The sequence below is a fragment of the Peromyscus californicus genome, unplaced genomic scaffold, assembly GCF_007827085.1.
Source record: "Peromyscus californicus insignis strain IS unplaced genomic scaffold, ASM782708v3 Scaffold_5__1_contigs__length_169319896, whole genome shotgun sequence".
In the NCBI taxonomy this organism is placed as follows: Eukaryota; Metazoa; Chordata; class Mammalia; order Rodentia; family Cricetidae; genus Peromyscus; species Peromyscus californicus.
The window spans coordinates 12,759,544-12,778,507 of NW_026294573.1; the positions used below are offsets into that span (position 1 = coordinate 12,759,544).

Consider the following 18,964-nt stretch of genomic DNA (forward strand, 5'->3'; position numbering starts at 1 on the left):
GTCCTCAAGGATCTCCTTCAGGACTTGGGGGGTCTTCTGGCTCTAGGACATCGCAGCTGCCCGTTGGGACCCCACAGGGACAGGCTACCCCTGGGCAAAATGACCACTCCGAGTAGTAGAAATAGCCTAGAGTGTCTCGGGGGTAGTAGTGGGAGTTAAAACAGGGAATTGGTTCTGAACATGGAAAGACACTATACAATGACCACCTTGCATATAAGATGGAACCTTCCAGATAAGACACCCGCAAAATCCCTATGGGTCACGTGGGACATGTGCATGCACAATACACACAGCTTTTCCTCTTGTTTAAGAAGCAGAGTACATTGAACTATGCTAGAAATGGGGCGCAGGTGCACAGCGGCTCACCAAGCAACTGTCCACTTGTTGTTAGAAAACAATGGAGGAATTAGTGGGGCTTCGAGAGGGCTCCTCAGGGAAGCCAGTGACTCTGCGAGAACTGTGGAGTCCGTGTCCACGCATCTGCAGAAGCATCCAGGGTAAGAACTGGGTCCTCTTTATCTCAGAGTCCGCACAGAACAGCACCCACCCTAGGCCCAAGATCATTCTCCCCGCTTCTGTTTGCTTCCAGATGACACATGCAGAGTCTCTTGGGTGCAAAAGGAAGGGTCTGTATGCTCCCCTTGAATCTCTGTAGCCAGAGGCCAGAGAGAGCAGGGACCCCAGAAAGAGGCAGAGTACAGGCCCAGGCACTAGTAGCCACAGCCAGAGAGGGCAGAGAGCTTCGAGGTGGGGCCGGAAGCTGGTGACTAGGGATGTAGCTGGACACCCCTCCTCACAGTGCTCTCTAGGATGTAGACCCTACACAAATACTGACCAGAGCTGCAATGTCAGGCTTTTCCCATCCCCACGCCCCCTTTAACCACTCCTCCAGTTCCCAGTGTGGGAGGAGCTGGAGGGGAAGGTCAAAGGTCTTCTGTAGGGGTCCAGGCATGGTGCTCACAGTACCACCACACACACTTGCCACAAATCATGCTTGATCCTCTTGTGAGGCAGAGTCCCTCTTCGTCATTTGGACTTTGGCCCCAGGGTTCCTACCCTGTTTTGCCTGGCCCTCCCTGCCCAGAGCCTGAGCAGCCCCCAGGGAAGGAGCTGTGACCCCAGTGTCCTGCCCAGGGGGCCTGGAGTGGCTGAAAAAGCACCTGTTCCGCGTGGGTGAGGACTGGTACTTCCTGATGGCCCTCGGGGTGCTCATGGCTCTCATCAGCTACGCCATGAACTTCGCTGTCAGGAGTGTGGTCAGAGGTGAGGCCTCCCTGGCATGGCATGCACACCCCCTCGGGGCAATAGGAATCCTGCATTAGGTTTGGGATGCCAGCTGGACAGCCAGGGGCATCGGAGTGGGGCAGGGCTGTGAGTGGCCAGGCCTGGAATTGAACTTTATTTGGCTCTTGACTTGCTGTGTGTCGCTGGGCAGGCTCTGTACCCTGCTGGGCCTCTGTCATCTCATCTACACAGAGAGGGTGGAGCCTCCCTCATCTGAGCTTGGCCACCCCTGTTCCTTCTCTCCCACCTTGCTATCCGCTCAATGGCCCTTGACCCCAGGCAGAGTTTTCTCCCCTGCTTCTCATTGGGTGGCCTTCTTGGGCCCTTCCCTGGTCTGTAAGTGGGCACTGTAGTGTCTGTCCCCAGGGCTGGAGAGGCTCTGGGTGGCTCCCTGACAACTGGGCATCCCCAGCGCACAAGTGGCTATATAGAGAGATTGGGGACGGCCACCTGCTCCGGTATCTCTCCTGGACTGTGTACCCTGTGACCCTCCTGTCCTTCTCCTCCGGCTTCTCACAGAGCATCACGCCATCCTCTGGAGGTGAGTCATGGTCACCTGGTCTCTGGCCAGCCTGCACTGTCCTGCAGTCCCCATGGGTCCAAATGTTTTCACATCCTGTAAGGCTTCTGAGGAGGGAGGACAGGGAACAGTGACCCCATGTTAATGCTGAGGAAGCAGGCTTGGAAGAGCCAGGCCATTTATCCAAGGTCCCACAGAGGACAACAGAGGGCCCAGAACATCACCAGTTCTGTCTGACTTCCCTGGCCTCCTCTGGGCCAGAAAGGAGGATTGGTTCCCATTTAGGACTATAGCCAATGACCAGATCCCCTAAGTCTCTGGAGCTGCCTCCAGCTACAGTCTCTGTGGGGGATGAGGGGTGAGGGGGACCTTGAAGGTACATCTGACCCCCAGTTTCTTCTTCTGGCAACTGTTATGAATCATACTCATAGGGAGTATGAGGTTGTTTTATGACTTTTTCTGAGAAGACACAAACGTGTGCTTATCCCATATAGAGAACCAACAACAGACCAAAGCAATAACTTCACATTAAGGAAGCCATGAGTTTATTGGGCTTACAGAATATGGGTGAGGGGTGAGCTACAGGAGCTTAGAGGATTCAAAGGCCTCTCATCTCTAGAAATCCCACCCCAGCATGGGTGGCAACTAATGAAAAGTGAGAATTGTAGGCAGTTCTACCAACTATCAGAACATTGCCTCTCCCCTGTATTTGTTACTGCTGATACAACCTTGGGGGAGGAGCTTTTTGAATCCTGTAAATTTCAGGAGTTTCCTGTGCCTTGTGAGTTTCTTTTTTAAAAAAATTATTTATTTATTCGTTTGTTTGTTTATTTATTGGTTTTTGTCAAGACAAGGTTTCTCTGTGTAGCTTTGGTGCCTGTCCTGGATCTCACTCTGTAGACTAGGCTGGCCTAGAATTCACAGAGATCTGCCTGCCTCTGCCTCCCGAGTGCTGGGATTAAAGGTGTGCACCACCACCGCCCAGCTTTATTTTTATTTTATGAACATTAGTGTTTTGCCTGCATGTATGTCTGTGTGAGGGTCTCAGGTCTCCTGGAACTGGAGTCACAGACAGTTGTGAGCTGCCATATGGGTGCTGGGAATTGAACCCGGGTCCTCTGGAAGAACAGTCGGTGCTCTTAACCTCAGAGCCATCTCTCTAGCCCTGTGAGTTTATTTCTTTTTTTTTTTTTTTTTGGTTTTTCGAGACAGGGTTTCTCTGTGTAGCTTTGCGCCTTTCCTGGGACTCACTTGGTAGCCCAGGCTGGCCTCGAACTCACAGAGATCCGCCTGGCTCTGCCTCCCGAGTGCTGGGATTAAAGGCGTGCGCCACCACTGCCCGGCGTGAGTTTATTTCTTAAAAAAGAAAAAAAATTAAAGTCAGGTTCTTATTATATACTTCTAGATGGCCTGCAACGTGATACATATACCAGGCTGACCTTGAACTCATGGTGATCTGTCTGCCTCTGCTTCTTGACTGCTGGATTAAAGGCATGAGCCACCATAGCCAGCTTATTTCTTGAATCTTAACCAGCCTCCCTCCCTGCTCTAGGAAGGAATGTTTCAGTTCAGAAGAAAAAGCTCCACAAGAGAGGCTCCATAGGAAAGTACCCCAAGAGTGCTGTGTTCACTGGGTGCTAAAAGAGTTAATGCAGACCCTTTCTCCCTCTGTCCTCTACCTATCTGAACCAGGGTCTGGAATCCCAGAGGTGAAGACCATCTTATCTGGTGTGATCTTGGAGGATTACCTAGACATCAAGAACTTTGGGGCCAAGGTGACAGGCCTCTCCTGCACCTTGGCAACAGGCAGTACCTCCTTCCTGGGAAAACTGGTACAGACATGGAGGGCCCATCTGCCACCCTATCGCCCTGCCCTGACGTCCATATTCCACGCTACAGCCAGCCTAGCTTTGGGGAGCCCAGTTTTGGGGGATCACATCCAGGCCCCCAAATGTAAAAAAAAAAAAAAAAAAAGACAAGGATGTGGTGGTAGTCCATTGCTGGGCAATCTTGTGCTCTCTTTTCTAAGCCCTAAGAAGGAAGAAGAAAGAGAAGGAGGTGGTGGAGGAGGAAAAAAAGGGAGAGGGGGAATAGGAAGGGTGGGGAGGTAGAGTCCAGCTTCCCCAGCAACAGGACCGCACTGTCTCCCCCTGCAGGGCCCCTTCGTGCATCTGAGTGTGATGATCGCTGCTTACCTGGGCCGCCTCCGCACCAAAGTCATCAGGGAATCTGAGGTGAGAAGCACAGGGTTGGGCCTCCTTGGGGAAGGGGTGTGGAGAGCAGAGCCCAGGATACTCTTCCTCCCAGAATAAGACCAAGGAAATGGAAATGCTGGCCGCAGGAGCAGCAGTGGGCGTGGCCACAGTCTTCGCAGCCCCCTTTAGCGGTGAGAGCTCCCGCACCCCCGAACCCCCACACACAGTCTGTGTCCTGCAGCCAGGGGATAGGGGTCCTTCTGAGCTGTGTGTCCCCTAGGTGTCCTGTTCAGCATTGAGGTCATGTCCTCTCACTTCTCCGTCTGGGATTACTGGCGGGGCTTCTTCGCTGCCACCTGCGGGGCCTTCATGTTCCGCCTCCTGGCGGTCTTCAACAGTGAGCAGGGTGAGCCCCGTATAGGGACCTCCTCTCCACCCTTCTGCTTCTGCTCCCTCGTCCTCCCTCTACTCCTCCTTCCTCTCCCCTGTCCTTGGAAGAGAACACAGGGTCTGACCTATGTTAAGCATGGGTGATGCGGGTGGAGAGTCCTAAGGGCAGGAAGAGTTGAGTCCAGCTGGGAGACTAGCCAGGTGCCTAGAATTGCAGGGAAATTCGGGGGTTAATGCCATGTCCACCCTTGTGTGAGTTATTCTGAGACTTTGGGTGGGGACGACTGGCATCTGAACCCCATGTTCTTCCTTCTCCAGAGACCATCACCTCCATCTACAAGACCAGCTTTCCGGTGGACATACCTTTTGATTTACCAGAGATCTTCTTTTTTGTGGTCCTGGGGTGAGTGGGGTCCCAAACCCTGAAAGCCATACTCAGGCTAAGGTAGTTCACCCTCACCTCCACTTCCAGGGCCATCTGTGGCATTCTGAGCTGCGGGTACATCTTCTGCCAGCGAACTTTCTTATTCTTCCTCAAGGCCAATGGGTTCACCTCCAAACTGCTAGCCACCAGGTAGGCTGGGCCCCTCAGGGAGTGGCCCACTTCCAACCTCCCATAAAGACCCACCCCTTTCACTGAACCCTTCTTTCCAAGGCTCCTCCTCGCTCACACCTCACTTGTGGCCCCCTGTCAAGTCCTACAGCCATTGCCCCACTTACATGAAAACGAAGCCCCTCACTGAGTCTCTCTGATCCCTGAGTTCACAACCCCCTCGCTGATCCCTGTCTCTCCTCTCTCAACCTCAAGCATGCATACCTGCCTTTAGCATTCCTTATGCCCCTGGCCAGGAAGGCCAATCCTCATCCTGGCTTGCTACTCCTGTATCCCAGTCCCTTTCTGTCCCAAACTCTCCTCCAGCCTCTCCCCATCTCACGCCAGGTCTCCTGGTCTCAGTCCATCTCTTTCTTCTTGGAGCGGGGGACATCTGGAAGTTTCTATGCTTTCTCCTCTAGTCCTTTCTTCAGTGTGAACCCCAAGGCTGTGAGGCAGGAGAGGAGACAAAATGAAACTCTTGTCCCCCCCACAGCAAGCCCTTGTACTCAGCTCTGGCCGCCCTGATCCTGGCCTCCATCACCTATCCGCCTGGTGTGGGCCGCTTCATGGCTTCCCGGGTAAGGGGTGCTAAGCTTGGTGGTGGGTGGTGAGCCCCATTTGTCATCCCTTCCAACTGTATTTTTCACCCAGTCCCCTCAAACCCCACTAAGGAAGATCCCTACAGGTCACTTTTCAGAGGATGAGGTGTAGCTCAGCAATGGCAGAGCCGTCCTCAGGGTCCCTAGCTGGGAAGGGGCAGAGTAGTTGAGGCTCAGATGGGCAGGCAGCAGGACAGACGGGGACATGCTAACCTGCCACTGTCTCTGTCCCAGCTGTCCATGGAAGAGCATTTGGAGACACTGTTTGACAACAACTCGTGGGCGTTGATGACCAAAAACTCGTCCCCAGCCTGGCCAGCAGAGCCAGATCCCCAGAACCTGTGGCTGGAATGGTGCCACCCACAGTTCACTGTCTTTGGGACACTAGTCTTCTTCCTGGTCATGAAGGTGGGCCCCTTGTATGGGCAGAGCCATGGCAAGTCCTGGGTGAGAGGGGCTGCTTCCTGAGCTGAAGCCTAGAGCCCTGCCTCCTACCAGTTCCCTGATGTGCCCCTGACCCACTGTGTGCCTCAGAAACCCTCCCAGCCGCAATTCCTCCCCTCTTCTCTTCCTCCTCTTCCTTCATTTGAGGGGTGCAGTCTCCTCCTCCATTTGAGGGGTGCAGTCTCACTGTGTAGCCCAGGCTTGTAACTTATGTTCCTCCTTCCTCAGCCTCCCAGGTACTGGGTAACAGCCATGACCCACGGCAACTAGTTCTCTTATTCTTTACAAGAATGCATGTGTGTGCATGTGCATGAGTGTGTGCATTCGAGTATGTGCCAGCATGCCATACTGTAATGCAGAGAACAGAGGACAACTTATAGAAGTCAGTTTTTTCCTCCCACCATGTGTAGATGGACTTTTTTTTCCTGCCCACCAGTTCCCAAATAACCAACATGGAGACTTAATATTAATTATAAAGGCTTGGCCGATAGCTCAGGCTTATTAACTAGCTCTTACAACTTAAATTAACCCATTTCTATTCATCTACATTCTGCCACGTGGTGTTACCTCTCATCTCGACACTCCTGTTTCCTCTCTGTGTCTGGCTGGACTCCTCTGACTCCATCCTTCTTCCCAGTGTCTTTAGTCTGGTTTTCCCACCTAACCTTGTCCTGTCCAGCTATTGACCCGTCAGTTTCTTTATTAAACCAATCACAGCATAATATACACAGTGTACAGAAGGATTATTCCACAGCAACCATGTGGATTCCAGGAACCAGACTGAAGTGATCAGGCTCAGTGGCAAGAGTCCGACACACAGACCCTGATCCCCATTATTCTTTGAGATGGAATAGCTGCCCTTTCATAAAGGACAGCCTGAGAGAGAAGAGAGGAACAAACCTGGCATGTGGTTTGCACACAGTGGGTGCTTTACTGAGGCTTGGTTCCTTCCCCTGGTTGGTGTCATCTCCAGTGCCAGATCCTGGGCACCTTTTCTCTAGGAACCTCCCATCCCTCCCTTGTCCATGCCCTACTATTTGCTTCTAACTCCTGCCATGTGGGTACAACCTCCCTGCAGTTCTGGATGCTGATTCTGGCGACCACCATCCCCATCCCCGCTGGGTACTTCTTGCCCATATTTATCTATGGTAAGATTGGAGTTCCAAAGGTCTGAGAGGGATCAGGGGCATTAGGGCCATGGCTTCCCCATACCATCTCCCTCCCAAGGTGGTACTGGGGATGACACAGGGTTTGAGAGCCTCGGGGGGTCAGGTCAGCGTGGTTGTTTCCTTCACCCTGAGTCTGTGGCAGGAGCTGCTATCGGGCGCCTCTTGGGAGAGGCCCTGTCTGTTGCCTTCCCAGAGGGCATCGTGGCTGGAGGTGAGGTCAATCCCATCATGCCTGGGGCCTATGCTCTGGCAGGTGAGTGGACTTGGGACCAGCAGGTGGGCAGACTTCATGGGTTGGACTGCCACAGGAGAAGCGTGTCGCTGAACCATCCAGTGTGTCCACGCTCCTCCTGCCCACTCGCTGAGCCGTCCCATCCCCCAAGCCTTCCAGCTTTCTCTTTTTTTTTCCCTTCCTCCAGCTGCTCTGAATCCCTTTCCCAGTATCCTGCCGTGACCAGGTACTCCCAACAGATGCCAGTACGTGCTCTTTACGCACTGCTGAGCCTGACCACGGTCACGCTGTGCCCACCTTGCCCTCTGGGTGAGCCTGGCTCCTGGCCTGAGTCACCCACCGTGGTTCTATCCTGCAGGTGCGGCTGCCTTCTCAGGGGCGGTGACCCACACCATCTCCACGGCGCTGTTGGCCTTTGAGCTGACTGGCCAGATTGTTCATGCTCTGCCTGTGCTGATGGCAGTGCTGGTGGCCAATGCCATCACTCAGAGCTACCAGCCCTCTTTTTACGATGGCACCATCATTGTCAAGAAACTGCCATACCTGCCGTGGATTCGTGGCCGCAAGATTGGGTGAGCCTCAGGCTGGCTGATGAAGTGATGATACAGGGTGGTCTGGGGGTGGAGGGACCCCTGGAAAACACCAGCACAGATGACTTTGAACTATAGGGGTGTAGGGCTGGTATATAACTGCCCTCTGGTCCTCGACATCCCCAGAGCCCCATGTGCTGGGTGAGGACCTGGGTCTCTAGCAGGCAGGGCTGATAGGGTATGAGCACCAGATGGGAAAGGCCCTTCTCTTTCCTTCCCCTGCTCTGATGGCCTTTCTGGGTGATTGGCATGCAAATGGGCTCCAAGGTCCTCCCTTGACCAGATTGTACCCTAGTGTCTTAGGTCCTCTAAGTGGCATATCTCAAAGACTTCAAGAGTCACTGAATCCAAGGTCCAGCTCTAAACAAGTCTCAGTTTCCCAGCCTTTAAAATACATGTGGTTCTAGCTGGGCAGTTGTAACTAGAGTTTTCCTGACTGGCCCACAGTCAGGACAAATCTCTCTCACCCGCCAGTCCCACAGCCGCTCAGATCCAACCAAGTAAACACAGAGACTTATATTGCTTACAAACTGTATGGCCGTGCAGGCTTCTTGCTAACTGTTCTTATATCTTAAATTAATCCATTTCTATATATCTTGCCACATGGCTCGTGGCTTACCGGCATCTTCACATGCGGCTTGTCATCATGGCGGCTGGCAGTGTCTCTCTGACTCAGCCTTCCACTTTTCAGCTTTATTCTCCTCCTTGTCCCGCCTATACTTCCTGCCTGGCCACTGGCCAATCAGTGATTTATTTATTGACCAATCAGCAACACACTTGACATACAGACCATCCCACAGCAGGCAGTGGTGGCCCACGCCTTTAATCCCAGCACTCGGGAGGCAGAGGCAGGTGGATCTCTGTGAATTTGAGGCCAGCCTGGTCTACAAAGAGAGTCCCAAGGCAGCCAGAGCTGTTACACAGAGGAACCCTGTTTCGAAAACAAAACAAAACAAAACACAAAGATATGTGTGGTTCTCATAGTTTCCAGAGCAGTGGTTCTCAACCTGTGGGTCACAACCCCTTTGGGTCAAATGACCCTTTTACAGGGGTCACCTAAGACCATGGGGGAAACAGGGAGACTTACAATTCATAACAGTAGCAAAATTAGAGTTATGAAGTAGCAACAAAAACAGTTTTATGGTTGGGGTTCACCACACCCCTAGGAACTGTATTAGAGGGTGGTAGCATTAGGACAGTTGAGAACCATGATCTAGAACCTATGGGTTCCTCCAAACCCATCCTTGAGAAACATGGGTCTTCTCCCAGCAAGGTGCCTTGGGATAACCCTGCCTTGTCCTAGGGGCCAGTATCTACCCATTCCAGGGCCTGACAGGTGCCTGCCTCTGCTCACAGCTCCCACCTGGTGACTGTGAATCACTTCATGAACTGTACCCTCACCACACTGGCCAAAGACATGCCCCTGGAGGAGGTGGTCAAGGTTGTGATCTCCACAGATGTGCCCCAGTACCCCCTGGTGGAGACTACAGGTATGTAGCAGCTATGAGAAGCATGTGGCTGCCTGGCAGGAGGTGTTGGGTTTCCCTCCACTTTCCTCTAAGGCCCCAGGGCAACAAGGGTAAGCATGGCGTCAGATCTGCTCCTTAACCCAGGCTCTGAAATTGGATGGCTGTGTGACCTGGAGCTAGTCCCTTAATTTCTCTGAGTTTCATTTCTTCGTGGAGAAAATAGACCTAAAAACCACTTCTCCTGGAGAAAGGAGGGGTGATGTATTTAAACTAAAGATAAGGGGTGCTTGTAAGGCAGCCTGGGACTAGTTCTTTGGATTCTGGGAACCAAGCCTTGTGTGCTAATATTGACAACAGCACTACTGCTAGGGTCTTCCAGAAGCTTCCTCCCTACATTCCCTAAGTGCCCCACCACCACCACCCGATTCCGATTCCAGTTACCAAGATGAGCACATCTGCTGCGGGCCGCAGGAATATATTATAAGAACTCAGCTGGTTATGGCAAAGTCACTACCTGGAGGAATCAGGGAATTCCTCCAGAGGAAGCCAAATCCCAAGGAGTTTTTGGTGTTACTTGGCTTGTTATATATCGGCTGTAGTCTGTTATGAAAGTCATGTGTGCCTTCATAGTTTTCCCAATTGACTTTTCCCAAGAAGGGCTAACAGTGTGGACTGATCACTCTCTGGACATACACATTCCAGGTATTTGGAGAACTGCCTCAGGAAAGGCTTTCTCTGGAATCAGATATCTCCCTTGGCCACTTTCAAGGACTAGCAGTAATAACAGTCCACATGCTAGTCTCCTGATTTAAGGTAAATTCCACAAGGAGACACCGCCTAGGTTAGGTGGATGTTAAGTAATAGCTTTACACAATTCAGCTTGGGCCCTCCTTTCTTACAGTCTTACTAACTTTATAGACTGCTAACTCCTTACCTAACCACTTCTAGGAATATTTAGATAACTTTCTGTGCTGACAGCTATGCTCAGCCAGAACCCCAGTTCAAGCCTCCCTGTAATTATCATCATTGGCAGCATCTGGCCAGGTCCATCACCAGATGGAGGAAAGTACCTTATCAGAGATACCTCCGTACTTTCTAAGAACAGACTTAACCATCCAGGCTACCCATTTGAGAAGGCCTGGCAGATATGCCAATTAAGCTTTACTTCCTCCTTTCCCAAACCTTACCTCTAGTTCCAGATCTCCCTTTAACTATCACCAGATGCATCTAGCTGTACACAGGTTGCCTGGCAACTGAGCACACTTTCCCCCACCCTGCAGAAAAACAGCAGATAGCTTGGACAGATAGGAGCCACAGGAAAAAAGAAGACAGTTTTATTGTCTCCCATTGACCTAGCAACTTATAGATTCTTAACATTTTCTACTAATCACGTTTAAGACTATAGTTGAGCACATAAGATTCCCTCTTTTTAGGTATTACCTGAATTTAGCCTTTAGTTAATTCATTTCCCCATTGGTCACTTCCCTTTGGGGTTGCAAATGAAAATTAATGGTTATTGGCTCCCTATGTGATTCTTATCACCCCTCCGTTTGACCCTGGAAGCCTGGCTTTATATACCAGGACTTCCAGGGTATGAGGGACAGAGAAGAGAAAAGAGAATGGAAGAACTAGATGGGTAAGAACTTGAGAGGAACAAACTGAGATGGGGAAGGATTAGATTGAAGGGCTAGAGGAGAGTACCAGAGGAACGAGATAGAAGATGAGGAAGAGTCAGATGGGGAAGTACTTGCTGGGTAAGAACAAGATGAAAAGGATCTAGATGAGGCAGAGTTAAGACGAGAGAATTAAGATAGAACTTAGAGGAAGCAGTAGATAAATATAGAGAGAAATCAGCCAAGAAAGGAGCTAGACACGAGAACAGAACTGAAGCTGTGTATACAGGATGTTATGCCAGAAGAATTAAAGCAAGTGGACTATAGAGCTCGGTGTGCTGAGATTCTATTTCCTGAAAATAGTCCTCGCCGTTAGTAGTTCTCTCTCCTGAGCCCCTGGGATGCATGATATTAAGGCTGGTGCCTCTAATATTATACAAGACACATCCTTTTTTTTTTTTCCCCGAGACAGGGTTTCAGGGTTTCTCTTTGTAGTTTTGGTGCCTGTCCTGGATATCACTCTGTAGACCAGGCTGGCCTCGAACTCACAGAGATCGGCCTGAGTCTGCCTTCTGAGTGCTGGAATTAAAGGTGTGCACCACCACTGCCCAGCAAAGCTCATCCTTTTAAAGACAGATGAATGGTGTTAAGTCTTAGGGAGGGATCTAACCCAAGTACCCTCTCTAGGTCACAAAGCACAGTACCTAAGTGGAGAAGATAACCCAGGTGGGGGAGGAGCTACCTGAACCTCACTAGGGCACCTATCCATCCAAAAATGTCCCCTCTCTGCAAATGAGACTGGGTGCACACTTGGCAGGGGTAGCACTGTTGGAGTCGGTGCCATTTGCCCTTCAACAGGCCACTTGAGCAGTGAGCAACAGGCACAACCACTGCCATCTATATGTCCTCATCAGGAGGAATAAAGTTGGGCTGGAGAGGTGGCTCAGAGGTTAACAGCACTGACTGCCCTTCCGGAGGTCCTGAGTTCAATTCCCAACAACCACATGGTGGCTCACAACCATCTGTAATGAGATCTGGCGCCCTCTTCTGGCGCACAGGCATATGTGCAGGCAGAACACTGTATTCATACATACATACATAAATAAGAGGAGGAGGAGGAGGAGGAGGAGGAGGAGGAGGAGGAGGAGGAGGAGGAGAAGGATAGCCCTGCCAAGAGGCTTCACCTCCTAGAATTGGTTTGGGTCATAGATCTCCCAATGAAACAGACCTCTGGATACCCACAGCCCACCCAGGAAGTAGCTAGTTTATAAAATGAGGGAGGGGCATTTCTATTGTGTTATCTAGTTGCCAAGTGCGTTTGCGGTGCTAGGGACTGAATCCAGGGCCGGGTGAATGCTAAGCAAGCTCCCTGCTACTGAGCTACAGCCCACGTCTAGTCCCAGGATTTCTATTTACTGGAGAGAAAATATCAAGCCAGAGCCTCAGTGAAGAACACCTACCAACTCTCTCCCACCTATAAACTGTGCCAAGAACTTGCAGGGTGCTCTCATGTCTGAGGAAACTTACATAAGCATGTGTGTAGTCTTTTAGAATGCTTATCACCCAATTTACGGAATAGGAAATTCCACCGTGTGTCCAGGCTAGTCGGGCTGACTTAGCCCCAGAACTCAGTAGGATCTCAGATTATAGTGAGCCTCGGTGTTCCACTGATCTGACTCAGATTTTTAACTGGACAGAAACCAGAGAAGAAAGCCCAGCTGTGACACCCAAATGCTGAGAAGCTAATGTCCTCAGTTTCTCCCTCCTAAAATGGGTGGTGAGGGTATCAGCACATCTGCTGGCCTGCTGGCAGCCTTGCCTAGCTGCCCTCAGCTGCCATGTTCCTTTGGAAGCTGAATGGTTTAGGGCAACAATTAACCCACCAAAGCCTCAGTTTCCTACTCCGTAAATTGGGTGATAAGCATTCTAAAAGACCACACACATGCTTATGTAAGTTTCCTCAGACATGAGAGCACCCTGCAAGTTCTTGGCACATAGTAGGTACTCAGCAAATGCAACTTCTATGTCCATAATGTATCCCTCCCTCTGCATTTCCTAGAGTCTCAGACGCTGGTGGCCATTGTAAAAAGGACCGACTTGGTGCAAGCCCTTCAGACTGAGCCAGCTTCCTGGGCTCCAGGCCAACAGGTGGGGCCCCTGCCAGGTGTGGGGACAGGGTGGGGTTGGTGAGCCAGGCTGCGAAAGGAGGAGATGGCTAACCTGTTAGAGAGAGGAGTTCGGAGATGAGGATCTAGAAGAAGGTGGCTGAGCCCAGGCCCCCTATTCCCAGCCCTGTCTCCAGGATATCTTGGCTAGTGGCTGCCCCACACAACCAGTGACACTGAAGCTGTCCCCAGAGACCTCCCTGCATGAGGTAAAACTAGAGAGTGGGGGTGGAGGCCTGATGGGGGAGGCTGCTTAATGGTAGACCATCAGGTTCCTTCCGTCTGAGGCTTCGCCCAGCACCTCACGTGGACTCTGGCTACCCCTAGTGGTCAGATTGCACATCGCAGTCTGCTCCCCAGGCATAGAGAAGGGTCTGTGGGCAGAGGGATGTCAGCCCTTCCTCTCAATCCCCCTGCAGACACACAACCTCTTTGAGCTGCTGAACCTTCAGTTGCTGTTCGTGACGTCACGGGGCAGAGCTGTGGGCTCTGTGACCTGGGTGGAGGTACTAGGATCTTGAGGGCGGGCAAAGCTGAGGATGTGGGATTACCAAATTCCTTCCTGCCCAAGTTTAAGGACTCTGATGTAACCCACTTTCCTGATGAGAGTGGCCACTGGGCCTGGGACCCCAAACAATGGCTGCCACTCTCTGAGCTCATTGATTCTATCTATGCATGGGACAGGACCCTGCTCTAAATCTTCCTTAAGGGGAGCCACTAAGCCTAAGCCCCTGAGGGGACAGGTCTTCACCTCCTCTAACCATTCCTCCTCCCTACCTTTTATTCCTCTGTTAGTTGAAGAAAGCAATTTCAACCCTGACCAATCCACCCACCCCCAAGTGAGTCAGAGGTCAGAGTGTGTGTGTGTGTGTGTGTGTGTGTGTGTGTGTGTGTGCGTGCGTGCGCGCGCGTGCAGCCTGGGGATGACAGTGGAGGCGGGCCTGAGGGGGTGGCAGTGGGGGTGGGGTGGAAGCAGCAGCGGGAGGGGGGAGGCAGCCTTGGGGTCTGCACCCTGGAGGGGGTGGCAGCAGGGTGGGTAGGGGGTGAGGGGGGGTACAGGGATGACAGCCTCAGGGCAGCAGCCTGGCACCCAGTCCCTCAGCTGCTGCACAGCTCAGTTTCTTGGCACAACAGGGCATCTCCACTCAGCCAAGAAGAGAGCCCCACGTTCACTTCTCCCCATCCTGAAGGAGCTGAGAGTAAATGAAGACGTCAATGTGTGCCGTCACCAAGGGGGACACTTGTGCCTTCTGGGGTTGTCTGTTGCCAACCAAGAGCTTCTGAGAAAAATAAAACTGATGTCTAGAGCTACTGGTCACCCCTCTTCTCCCTTAAGGATGTGCAGAGTGAGAGGGAGGGCTTCTGGGCTCAAACAGGCCTCCTTTAGTGGTCCTTCTACACCATGGTGATCAAGGAGCCCTTGAGCGCTCTGTCCCTGCAATTATTGTGTCTGTCCAGACAACGGTCACAGGGTGATCTGTGTCCCCTAAGGACCAAGCTTCACGCTACCTACTTGGTCTGTGTCCTCTCCACCCCCACCCCTCAACTCAGCAAAGCCAGCCTCACACAGCTCATCCTCTTCAAGGGACAGCTCCAGACTGACCACTGGGCACTCCAGCCCTTCCACTCAATCAAATGACTGCCTCAACATAAGTGCAGGGTACCCCAAAACCTCAAACCACCCCGTGGTCTGTACCCTAATCCATATATCTATTCACAACCCTGAGTACTGAGTGCCCTGCACCCCAAATGCCACACAGAGTCCATGACCAATGGATACCTTGCCTGCCATACCCATACCATACCCTTTGTGCTCCCCAAGTTTTATAACCCCACTTCACTTAGATTCCATACCTACTTTCACCCCCTCCACCATGTCTATTCCCAGGGGACATTCCTGTCCATGGGGATTTTGTCCTCAGAAAAGCCACACCTGTCATTTCCTTCATGACCTAGTTCCCACCTCCACCCCCAGTCTGTGACTCAACAGTTCTAAAGGGGGGTAAAGAAAAGAGTACAGAAAAGAAAGGAAAGAGGGAAGGAAGGACGGGAGGGAGGGAGGGAGGGAGGGAGGGAGGGAGGAAGGAAAGGCAGCGGTGTGGCTCATGTCTTTACTCTCAGCACCTGGGAAACTGAGGCATCCTGGTCTACATAGTGAGTTCCAGGTAAGCCAGGGCTACACAGTGAGTCCTTGTCTCAAAAACACAAACAGGGCTGGAAAGATGGCTCAGTGGCTAAGAGCACTGACTGCTCTTCTGCTGAGGGCCGCAGGAATATATCATAAGAACTCAGCTGGTTATGGCAAAGTCACTACCTAGAGGAATCAGGGAATTCCTCCAGAGGAAGGCAAATTCCAAGGAGTTTTTGGTGTTACTTGGCTTGTTATATACCAGCTGTATTCTGTTATGAAAGTCATGTGTGCCTTCATAGTTTTCCCAATTGACTTTTCCCTAAGAAGGGCTAACAGTGTGGACTGATCACTCTCTGGACATACACATTCCAGGTATTTGGAGAACAGCCTCAGGAAAGGCTTTCTCTGGAATCAGATATCTCCCTTGGCCACTTTCATGGACTTTCAAGTCCACATGCTAGTCTCCTGATTTAAGACAAATTCCACAAGGAGACACCGCCTAGGTCAGGTGGACGTTAAGTAATAGCTTTACACAATTTAGCTTGGACCCTCCTTTCTTACAGCCTTACTAACTTTATAGACTGCTAACTCCTTACCTAACCACTTCTAGGAATATTTAGATAACCTCCTGCACTGACAGCTATGCTCAGCCGGTACTCCCAGTTCAAGCCTCCCTGTAATTATCATCATTGGCAGCATCCGGCCAGGTCCATCCCCAGATGGAGGAAAGTACCTTATCAGAGATACCTCTGTACTCTCTAAGAACAGACTTAAGCATTCAGGCTACCTGTTTGAGAAGGCCTGGCGGATGTGCCAATTAAGCTTTACTTCCTCCTTTCCCAAACCTTACCTCTAGTTCCAGATCTCCCTTTAACTATCACCAGAGGCATCTAGCTGTACACAGGTTGCCTGGCAACTGAGCACACTTTCCCCCACCCTGCAGAAAAACAGCAGTTAGCTTGGACAGATAGGAGCCACAGGAAAAAAGAAGACAGTTTTATTGTCTCCCATTGACCTAGCAACTTATAGATTCTTAACATTTTCTACTAATCACGTTTAAGACTATAGTTGAGCACATAAGATCCCTCTTCTTAGATATTACCTGAATTTAGCCTTTAGTTAATTCATTTCCCCATTGGTCACTTCCCTTTGGGGTTGCAAATGATAATTAACGGTTATTGCCTCTCAATGTGATTTTTTTTTTCGTTTTTTGAGACAGGGTTTCTCTGTGTAGCTTTGCGCCTTTCCTGGGACTTGCTTGGTAGCCCAGGCTGGCCTCGAACTCACAGAGATCCACCTGGCTCTGCCTCCCGAGTGCTGGGATTAAAGGCGTGTGCCACCACCGCCCGGCCTCAATGTGATTCTTATCACCCCTCCATTTGACCCTGGAAGCCTGGCTTTGCACTGCTTAGGGAATACTGCTTGTAAGTGTATATATACCAGGACTTCCAGGGTACATAGAGGACAGAGAAGAGAAAAGAGAATGGAAGAACTAGATGGGTAAGAACTTGAGAGGAACAAACTGAGATGGGGAAGAACTAGATTGAAGGGCTAGAAGAGAGGACTAGAGGAACGAAATGGAAGATGAGGAAGAGCCAGATGGGGAAGAACAAGATGAGGAAGAAAGAGATGAGGGGAGAGAAGGAGATGGGAGAGGAGCTGATAGGGGAAAGAAGAAGATGGAGAACCTAGAAGGGGCAGAACTAGATGAAGGAATTAAGATAGAACCTAGAGGGGACCACGGACAAGTGTAGAGAGAAATCAGGCTAGAAATGAGCTAAATATGAGAGCAGAATCTGACACAGAATAATAAAGTATATGGACTAAGGAGTTTCATATACATAGATTCATTTCTTTATATCAAGATTAATTATCAGCTGGTTATAGATTCTTCTCGGAACCTGGGAGGGGACTATCAAGGGGCTGGACCCCCATAGTCCCCCAATACTCTTCCAACTCACAGCTGCCTGTAACGCCAAGATCTGACACCCTCACACAGACATACATGCAGGCAAAATGCCAATGCACATAAAATAAAAATAAATTAAGAGGAAGATACCCGACGCCAACCTCTTCCCGAACATGCTGCATGCACATTGATACACATGCATGCATACCAACACACACATACACATTGACACATACATGCACGCTGACACACACATGCACATTGACACACGTACATGCACACATATGATACATGAAAAGTAAAAGAAGGCTGCAGTATCAACTCAGTGTAGAATGCTTGTCTAACATGTGTAAGAACCTGGATTCAGTCAGGCAGTGGAGGCAGAGGCAGGCAGATCTCTGAGTTCGAAGTCTACAGAGTGAGTTCCAGGACAGCCAGGGCTACACAGAGAAACTCTGTCTCGAAAAAAACCAAACCAAACCAAAAATAACCAATAAAAACCTAAACAAACAAACAAACAAAAAGCAAACAAGATCCTAGATTCATGGACTGGAGAGTTGGCTCAGAGGCTAAGAGCACTGGCTGCTCTTCCAGAGGTCCTGAGTTCAATTCCCAGCAACCACATGGTGGCTCACAACCATCTGTAAAGAGATCTGGTGCCCTCTTCTGGTGTGCAAGCAGAACACTGCACATTAAAAAAAAAAAAAAAAGAACCTAGATTCAATGCCCTGTACCAAAAAAAGAAAAACAAAGGAGGTTTTTTTAAACACTTAAATGTATTCAGAAGGAAACCAATCACATTCGCAGATCTACAAATAATAATTAGAGAAAATCTAGCAAAATAATAATGATAAATGAAGCAGACATGTTGGCACATGCCTTTAACCCCAGAACTCTAGAGTCAGGACAGGTAGATCTGAGTTCAAGGCTAGCCTACTCTACAGAACAAGTTCCAGGACAGCCATGGCTATACAGAGAACTGAACAATTTCTATGATGAAAGTTAGAAAATATCAATGAAAGATGTCGAAGAGAAACCCCCAGAGTGGAAAGATTTCCCATGTCCGTGGAATGGAAGAATTAATTTGTCAAAATATCCATATTACCAAAGTTATACAAATTCAATTTGATTATCTAACAAAATACCAATAACATTTGAATTAATTAATTAAATTTTTATGTGCATTGGTGTTTTGACTGCGTGTGTGTCTGTGTGAGGGTGTCAGGTCCCCTGGAACTGGAGTTACAGACACTTGTGAGCTGCCATGTGGGTGCTGGGAACTGAACCTGGGTCTTCTGGAAGAGCAGTCAGTGCTCTTAACTGCAGAGCCATTTCTCCAGCCCTGACATTCTTTATAGAACAGAAAAGGATGCTCAGGGACTGAGAGAAGGCTCAGGGGTCAAGAGCCCTGACTGTTCCGGAAGGGGATCTGAGTTTGGCTGCCACTGTCCACATCAGGTGTCCCACTGCCTGGACCTCCAGCTCTAAGGGATCTGATGACATCTTTTGGCCTCCGGGTGAACTTGCACTCACAAGTGTACATACTCACACACACATACACACAGATAAAAATAAAGTAATTCTGTTCGCTTGGTTTTACTTTTGTTTTTGTTGTTTTGAGACAGGATTCCTCTGTGTAGTCGGGGCTGTCCTAGAACT

The 18,964-nt window shown here is 50.3% G+C and overlaps 1 protein-coding gene across 3 annotated transcripts; it reads left to right on the forward strand.

The window, feature by feature from the left end:
• The first annotated feature begins 397 nt into the window (after window positions 1-397).
• LOC128097113 (chloride channel protein ClC-Kb) lies at window positions 398-14,108 on the forward strand. Of its 3 annotated transcripts, XM_052717319.1 has the most exons (19): window positions 398-497; window positions 1,135-1,263; window positions 1,697-1,825; window positions 3,497-3,636; window positions 3,961-4,038; window positions 4,112-4,190; window positions 4,280-4,405; window positions 4,708-4,792; window positions 4,862-4,963; window positions 5,478-5,562; window positions 5,818-5,991; window positions 7,106-7,175; window positions 7,339-7,449; window positions 7,787-8,000; window positions 9,375-9,508; window positions 13,160-13,248; window positions 13,391-13,474; window positions 13,685-13,771; window positions 14,061-14,108. In XM_052717319.1, the coding sequence occupies exons 1-19, from the start codon at window positions 398-400 to the stop codon at window positions 14,106-14,108; spliced, it is 2,064 nt and encodes a 687-aa protein (XP_052573279.1). The 3 variants fall into 3 exon arrangements, with proteins under 3 accessions (XP_052573279.1, XP_052573280.1, XP_052573281.1); XM_052717320.1 differs by lacking the exon at window positions 1,697-1,825; XM_052717321.1 differs by lacking the exon at window positions 1,697-1,825 and having other exon boundaries at window positions 1,135-1,244; window positions 3,514-3,636.
• The last annotated feature ends 4,856 nt before the right edge of the window (window positions 14,109-18,964 follow it).

Excerpts from the sequence above, each read along its gene's own strand:
- LOC128097113 (XM_052717319.1), top strand. The coding sequence starts at position 398 with ATGGAGGAATTAGTGGGGCTTCGAGAGGGCTCCTCAGGGAAGCCAGTG. Across the intron at positions 1,264-1,696 it reads TGTCAGGAGTGTGGTCAGAG|CGCACAAGTGGCTATATAGA; the intron begins GTGAGGCCTCCC and ends GGGCATCCCCAG. Across the intron at positions 9,509-13,159 it reads CCCCCTGGTGGAGACTACAG|AGTCTCAGACGCTGGTGGCC; the intron begins GTATGTAGCAGC and ends TGCATTTCCTAG.